The sequence below is a fragment of the Bactrocera tryoni genome, chromosome 5, assembly GCF_016617805.1.
Source record: "Bactrocera tryoni isolate S06 chromosome 5, CSIRO_BtryS06_freeze2, whole genome shotgun sequence".
Lineage (NCBI taxonomy): Eukaryota > Metazoa > Arthropoda > Insecta > Diptera > Tephritidae > Bactrocera > Bactrocera tryoni.
This window is the reverse complement of record NC_052503.1, coordinates 78,582,880-78,591,597: the sequence shown is the minus strand read 5'-3', so window position 1 is coordinate 78,591,597 and position 8,718 is coordinate 78,582,880. Positions and strand designations below refer to the sequence as shown.

General features: G+C 36.2%; 1 protein-coding gene across 2 annotated transcripts; it reads right to left on the bottom strand.

Annotated features, from left to right (window-relative positions):
* On the bottom strand, positions 1-8,082 carry LOC120776919 (mRNA (2'-O-methyladenosine-N(6)-)-methyltransferase). 2 transcript variants are annotated; one of them, XM_040107990.1, is made up of 7 exons: positions 7,905-8,082; positions 3,073-3,861; positions 2,519-2,998; positions 1,643-2,441; positions 1,450-1,575; positions 1,256-1,384; positions 469-1,186 (listed from the first exon to the last, which is right to left on the bottom strand). In XM_040107990.1, exons 2-7 carry the CDS (start codon positions 3,782-3,784, stop codon positions 469-471), a joined length of 2,964 nt encoding a protein of 987 aa, XP_039963924.1. In that variant the 5' UTR covers positions 3,785-3,861; positions 7,905-8,082. The 2 variants fall into 2 exon arrangements, with proteins under 2 accessions (XP_039963925.1, XP_039963924.1); XM_040107991.1 differs by lacking the exon at positions 7,905-8,082 and having other exon boundaries at positions 1-1,186; positions 3,073-3,784.
* Between the last annotated feature and the right edge of the window lie 636 nt (positions 8,083-8,718).

Sequence of the window (8,718 nt, the reverse complement as noted above, 5' to 3'; positions counted from 1 at the left end):
TTGCATTTATCTGCTATTTGACGCAGCAGTTGCGTGAGCTGTATTAAATAAAATTTTTTTGTATGCCTGTATGTACATCACTAATAAATAAACAAAAGTGCAGTGTTCGTACAGTACTACGAGCCACACTAATATTTTTGTGGGTATATTCAAAAAGAATTCAATTCTTTAGCATTATTTTTTTACCTTTTTCTAAAACTAACGCTAATTTTTTAATAGTTTTTTTCATTTCACTTTTCCGCCTAAATAAATAAATTACATAAGTGCAAAAATAAATAAAGATAATTGCAACGCATTTGGCTACAGAACGCATTGAAAATTCATTGCGAGTTGAGCCATTGAATTAAGCGACAGTGGCAAGTAAACATAATTTAGGATGTATACTTTGCCTTGAGTAGATTATAGTCACTGTTTTAACTCACTGTCGTCACTTAAACAAGCACGCTGCAGAAGGTGACCAAACACAGTTTAAACCGCAGAATTGATAACGGTTTGACCGGCATTATTGCCAAGCGCGTTGCCACCACTACCCGCGCTTACACCACCGATATTGTTGCCTGATGAAGAGGCAGCCACTAGACTGGCGAATGCACCACTCGCTGCCGTGGCGGTTGCTGTAATCGATACGGAAGTGCTGCCGATAATATCTGAAATACCGCCAACACCTGATGCAGCCGGTGAGAGCGACATGGACGACGACGACGGCGACGAGCATGCACTTTGAATGCTCATAGCAGGCGAACCGGTCGAAGATGTTGCCATATTTGGTGGTGTATGCGGTGAAAGTGGTGCGCACGTTGAATGCAACGAACTGTTGCCACTGCTGGTAGAAGTGTTGATGCTGTTAGCTGCATTTGTATGACCAGTTGAAGTCGCTGCTGCTGCTGATGTCGTCGCATTTGTGTTAACATTATTATTATTGCCACCTAGATTGTTGTTACTGTTGTTGTTGCTGTTGCCAAGCGTATTTGCGGCAGTGGTTTGATGTGTTACCGGTTGTGGTGGTGATGAAGCAGCTGCAGCTGCTGCGGCCGCTGCACGCTCACGTTCACGATCGCGTTGCGGCCGGAAAGCTTCACGCAATGCCTCTACACGATTCTCGTTGGGTCCCCAACGCGCATGACCGGCGCTATTCTGCAACCACACCACTTGTGTGCCTTGCATGCATTTCACATTGACGTCAGCTCTGTAGCAATAAATTGGAGATAAACATTTAAAAGCAGTTCGGTAAGTCGGAAAAAGCGCAAGCACTTACTTTGGTATTATGTGTTGGTAGCCATGGCGATATTCGTGTGCCATACCCAATACCACCATTGAACGGCGCTTAAACATGCTCTCTTCTAATTTCGCAATGCTCTTCCATTCGGGCAAGAATATGATGAAACTGTTGAAATGACAAAAGTTAAATTGTATTTCTAAGTAAAAAAAACAAATTTAGCGAAGACTTACCTCAATGGTTCCATAGAATCTGTCAGCAATTTATCGATATGCAATAAAGCTCTATCCATAAGTTCTTCGCAATGTGGTGGATTTACTTGAAAAGAACCAGAAACTGGTTTGAAGTCAAGAAATGGTCTAAAATTAAAAAAAGTGAAAATTAGTAAATACACAACCGTTACTTTAGTTTTTAGCTGCAACTTACCCTCTGGAACCGAAATATGCATCGGTATCGGCGAATGCCGAACAGTATTGCCTGAAATATGAATTAAAAGGCGACGCAAAGCATTCAAAACTAACGCCAAACTGTCTATGCAAGCACTCGAAAACTGGCACTGGCAAGGATGCTTGCGTCATTTCTGCCTCTTGTGATGAGTTTAACGCATTACCGAGGAACGTCTGGTAGCGCTTAAGTAGACACCAAACACGTCCAATAAATAAGTCAAATTTCTTATCATCGAAACAATTGTGGCGATAGAGTTGTTCGAGCTTTTGTAGATGTGTCAGATTTATGTACTGCGCATCGGGTTGATTGTGTGTACTTGGCGTATACTTAATGATCATGTGATCACGATCTTGTACATATTCAATGGCTGGCATGCGTGGTGATGGCACAGCAAATTGTATGGGATAGCACCAGACTTTCTTCAGGTGCGGTGGTGGTGGTGGAGGCGTTGGTTCCGGTATACCGTGCTCCTTGAGCAGTTGCATATGACGTTCGCGTATTTTACGCGCATGTTCAGCACTCAAATGATAGATTTTAATGCAGAGTGCTTCTACGGAACTCTTGACGGTCTCGACAAGGTGTGGCTCACATTGACGCTTCAAATGCGCTAGACGATCTTGAAAGTCCTCGTAACTGGCGCCGACAGTGCGACGCAACCATTGGAATGTGTCCTCAACATTCCACTTAACGACCTTTTTACTTTCGGCTGGCGCTGAACGTGACTCAATAATCTGTTTCGCGGCTTCGGCATAACGTGATAATTGCTTGCGTGCATCACCTGTTTTTAAAGAGTTGAAAATTAGGTACCGTTAATTTAATAAAACATAACAAAAAATAATCAAAATAAAAATTTACCTGTAAATTTCGGTTTGACAATTTTAATGGGTATATCAGCCATAATTTCCCTATACATGGATGGTGATATTTCTGGGTTACAGTTACTCGGTAATAACGGATCGCAGCCGTTGTCAATAACTTTACGCTCCATTAACCAACGATTGAAGGAGTCTTTCGGCGCCTTGATATTTTCACGCCGCATACAGAGATCTTCATAGGTTTTCACAAGCTTCATTGTGTAGGCGGCACGTAAAGCTTCAATTTCGGGATGTGGTTGTGGCAATAATGTAGGGGGTCGCTCTACAATAACGGCATTCGTGCAAATCTCTAAATCCCACGGCCCAGCCAAGACAAATTTCTTCAATGGCGGATGTTGTTGGTGTGGATGCAAATGCATATCGTCGGATGGACGACGCTTTAAATTTGGATGTTGCATATGATGTTGGTGATGCGGTAAACCGGGATTTATAGGCGGTTGACCACCACTGTGACATATGCCTTAATAGGAAAATATTTGGAAAAAAAAAAAATCAAAATTCTACACTTTTTGCCTTTCATCCCATATAACCTACCCAAAGGATCTGTGAGTGGATCAAATGGACGCGCACCGGGCATTTCCCACAATGATTCGCCGGTTATTTTATTCCAGTAATATGGGCGATTTTCGCGTTTTGACCAGAATTTTCGCCATCCCTGATTCACAAGTTCTGCTGTCAATTCCTCCCCATAACCAGCACTATGCATAGCTGGCGGCCCCTGCGTGGGCGTATGTGCCATCATACCATCCAACGGGGGTGGACTGATTTTTGTCGGCGTCGATGGCGAAGCACAACCGGCTGCAGGTGAGCTGCCGCCAGACATATTTCCCAAACCAAAACCATTAGGATCACCCAATGTGATACCGGTTGTGCCCACCGCATTGACCGTGTTCGTAATACCACCGGCGCCACCTATTAAGCTATTAACGCTAGGCTGCATGTTTTGCAATGTTGTTAAATTCGGTGTGTTTCCTATTCCCAAACCAACAGCACCACTTGAACCTATAATATTCGCAGTTGACGTTGTGTTGAGCACGTTTGCATTGGCTGACGAAGATGAGGAAGCGGTCAATTGATCCCAAGCACTTTGTGCGCTGCTTGATGGTTGTGGCATGGTTTGCATGCCGATCATTGGGTTAACACTCCCAGTGGAGGCAATAACTGATTGTGGCATTATGTTTGTATTTAGTGGTGACAAATGTTGTGGAGACATGCTGTGCATATTAAGGTTGTTATTAGCTGCCATTTTGGTGTCTTGATCCGTAACGACAGCAGACGATTCCCAAATCGTGAGCTGTGACAGAACTAAACACGAAATTTAAACTGCAAATAATTAAATAATATGTTGATTAGGAAGTTGAATAAAATATTTTGTAATATGTATGTATATGTTGTAAACACGTATACTCGTACATAATGTATATACAGTGTTGGCCAGATCTAAAGTAAAAATAAAAATAATAGCGAATAAAGTAAAATTTTGAGGATTTTCCATTAATTGCTTGTTAATTTTTATTCAAACAAAGCTTTTTTCATTGATCCTTGGTTTTACAGTTATCTCAATTTATTTTGAAATAACGATCTATTAAAAGATCTCGATGGGGCTGAGATCCGCCCATATTTAATGGAAGCAACATAATTCATAGGATTGAGTCCTTGTCCTTTCGGTCTTCTCACACGTCTTATGCCATCCGATTCTTTAATAATATATTTCGATTCGTCTGAGTTGAATTCCATTTCTGATCAATGCAACGTCCTCGTGTAGTTTTTCGCTGTCTTCCGCAGCTGTGCTAGTAAGTAAGTACACTGTCGGTTTGCTGAAATTGAATCGCGACACTACTGATCTATTCACCGAACATTTTTCCCTAATTTTATGCCGAAATAAACCGGTTTTCCAATCATTTATTATTTTATTTTTAAAAACGGATGAATAAGTAATTTTTTTATTTAATATTTTTTATCTCAAAAAAATAACAATGATTTATTATTTTATGTCCTAATAATACTCTTATAATTTTCGAAAACTTAGACAAAAAACAAAGAAGGGGGTGCTTTAGTTTTTTCCAATACTGTTCATATGTATATTGTTATTATATTAAGTTTGCCAGAAAGTTTGTAACACCCAGAAGAAATATGTAGTCGGAGACCCTATACCATTACAAGCTGAACGTTAAAAATCAAGTTCTTGCATTAAAACTGTTTTATTGACACCCACAGTTGCATTAACTCTTAACCGGAGAACCTAACCAAATTTGTACCTGCCAACAAATGTGACCGCAGCAACATTTGTTAAAATAATTGAGTGATATGCGCTGACATAACAACAAATTATCCTACCAAAAGTTATCTTTTCATAACAAATTTTAAAATTTTAAATTAAAATTTCAAAGGCAATGCCAATCAACCGATTAAATGCTTTTGTATACATCTTATTGGAATAAAAAAAATAAACGCACATACACAACGGCACTTTATTTTGCCCATTAACGTCATCATCGCAAACGCAGAAAATTGTTGAGCATTCATTTTGATTAAAGCCTGAGTGTACAATGTGCGAGCCAACTTGTAGAAGGTATAAATAATTTTTGAAATTTCTTTTAATGAGTATAAAGCGTTAACACTTAAGCAAACAGCGGCAGTCAGTGGCAAGCACTCAAAGCGGAAAGCTTAAAAATACTTCATACAACTAACTTGGTGTATTAAAAAACCATAAAGTAGGATGATAGGGAATGCAGATGGAAAAACAAATAAAAATAAAATACTAATAAACAAAAAGTGAAATAGTTCAAACGACCTTCAGGAAATCAATACAAAGTAATTGTTAAACGTCAGAGTTCAACGGTCACATAATGTCACTATGATGACATTACCAACAGGAAAAAACAATCCGCGACGGTTATAGTTAATTATGTAGCAAAACAAGTCATACATACGTTTCTTGATTATACATATCTACAGCAAATTCACTTTGCCAGTTAATAAAATAAAATATGTGGTGAGTTAAACTATTAAAATTTCGAGTGTTTTGTGACGAGAGCTTTGAGAAAACAATATACATACTTATACTCAACAAACAGCAAAGCAGAAGAGCATATATTTATAGCCTACTGAGCGCGGAGATTGCCATCGCCCATATACTATTTTGTGTTCCATTGAGAGACAAGCAATAAAAATATTTAAATAACACTAAACCAGAGAAAAGTGTATAAAATAAAGACACAAGCATATAGCAACTGAGTGGAATTGGAGCGCGATTAGATACCCTCTACTGGTCTATATATACGAGAATGTGCATCGTCGTATAAGAAAAACCAACAACCGAAGAGTATATCGTCGCAACCACCGGCAAAACCAAACACAAACAACTCAAAAAATGAGAGTGAAAACGCAATGTGGAAAAGAAGTGAATATTATTGCCATTGAATCGCTTTTAAATCAGATGTCTTTCAGAATTCAAACTTGATGGTTGGGGTGTACTTCAAGTGGAAGCACTGCAGAAACCAACGATATGGGTAGTTATAAAATTAAATGCATTTTATAAGCGCGAGTGAAATTACTATAGAAATTCGAGTTGATATCGCTCTATAGTAAAATTAAGGTGAAACAATTAGCATAAAAACAATGGAGTAGGTCTACAGAACACAACTGGCTGTTAATTGTATAGAAATTTTGGTGAACAGAATTGGAAAAATTTCATTAATGCTAATTTTGTCACCTGTTGAGGATATCAGCTGTATAGTTAATTTTTTTTATTTTTACTTTCGCCTTCTTCGACCATTATTTGCTTAATTATTTCGATTTTCTATTGCTTTTATCTTTTTGGCACCAACATATACACATATGTACATACAAACATACGATATTTACCAAATTTTATAGCAAATAACTCTATTAAATAAATAAATAATTGTTAAAAATTACTAATTTAGGTATTGAATATAAACATCAAAGTAACCCTTTAATGCATAAAATGTTTAACATTTTTGTTAAATAATAAATCGCTTCAAAATTTTTAGAAAAAAATTTTATTAATGGGTAGCATAAAAATAATTACAGAACTTTAGGAGATTTATAGTACATTTTTCATATATCACATAAATTTTCCACACCGTTAAATTTACCAGAGTAATTACTAACCATATCAGTGTTTCAATAATATATTAACCATTTATGAAGCTATAAATTAATAAATAAACACATATAAAAATATACCTACATATAAATACAGGTAAAAATAATTATAGCCGCAAAATAAATCTCGAAAAAGGAAAGAGTATCACGCCTGCTGACACACCACGTCACCAACACACAAATGCATACAAACAGCAATCGGCAGAAAGGTATAAATGGACAGAAAAAGATAAATAGACAAATGACAAAGAGTATATGGAAAATGCGAAACCGAATAGCAAAACAAAATTTGTGTATTATTTTGTTGTCTACTAGTTTGCGGCACTTAATTGTGGGTTTGTATTTGTGTATGTAAATGTTGACAGCGCAAGTACACAAGTAATAAATCAGCGAGATGACGATAAATTGTTGGAATGCTCGTGTTACGTTTTGACGAACGTGTACTAATAGTATTTGCATATGGAATATTTCAATTAAATGATTTTTGCTAAAAACTTATTTGTTTTTGTAAAATTGCAAAATTTGATAGATTGCAATTTAAGCCGATTTATTAGAATTAGCAACATTAAAATTTTCAATTTACTTAAAATTTATATACAACAAATTTTTATTTGATACCAAATAAAAATTTCTAAAAAACTAAAAAAAAAGTTGTTTATATGTTGTCAGCATAAACTCAGCAGGTGTTTTAAGGGTTAAAATTGCCTACGTCACATAATGGCGCGCTTTTTCAGCAATCCGCCAAAATAGTTGTTAACATAGTTTTAACCATTCATAACATAATTTTTAAACTATTTATATAAAACTTATATTTTGGTTATCAAAATTTATTTAAACATTTATATAAAATATATTTTGCAAATCCCTTTTATCGACAAAAATTTCTCTACACTTTCTTTTTATATATGCCCGCCACTACCGAACAGCGATTTGTACACTGACCCACCAACAGCTACCGCTCGCCTCTTGAATGAGGCAAACAGCGAATAGAAATTTTCCTTTCAACCAGAATCAGCACTAACAATATTGTAATTTTTACATTTTCTAGCGCTTAAACTGTAAACAATGCTTTATGTGGAAAATGTTTAATGCTATATACGCAATAGGTAAAACATATTTTCACTTCTCAATTGGAAACGCTTCGTGTGGAATTTTTTCAACAAATTTTCCACTTTTCGATGTGTACATTTTCACATAGGTGGTGTACATTCTTATTGCAGGCAGCCAGCACTCACCGTTTCTACGTTCGAATTTACAATATAATTAACAAACACTCGCTGTTATTTATAAACATTTATATTATCGTTATTGTGCAACGAAAGCACACAACAAATTTACGAAAATTGTACAGCAAATTGAATGTGAAAAATACGTGCGCAACTCTTGGATCGTATCCGTCACCACCATTTGCAATAAAAATTTCATCTGCGCTATGTTCGTTTTCACCGAACATACATTCGGCTCGACTGGGTTGCGTATTAATGTGTTAGGGCTGCTCAGAATTTAGCATTAACATGGTTGCATTGTCTGATTGGAAGTAATTATTAAAAGATTTATTATAAAAATCAAAAATAGGAAGTTAAATGTTTGTTTAAATATATTTTGGAATATTTTTTTTCAATGTTAAAATTTTTTTTCATAAACTAAAGCTGGTGTACATCAATAGTTTACAATTATTCTAAATTGTTATCGAATTTTTTTGTAGTAGAATAGGAAACTCTTTTACAAGTTATATTTCGCGCCGGAACCGATTGACTAGCTGTCAAAACCACTTACCGTTCAATGCAAATGGCTTTTGTGTGCTTTATTCTGTTGTAATATCACTAATCGTGTTTAGTTATTTATTTAATTATTGTGCTGACGTGAATGTAATATTTAATTAAATAAAATGCAGCAGAAATTGTGCATACATAATATTTCACGCAGAAGGAAGAAGTTAAGCGCACGAACATAAATCGGGAAAATTTTGCCGGAGCCACAGTAAGTAATACAATGAATACGGTTGTAACGAAGCTTTAATACCTTTTTAAAGAAACAATTTATATATAA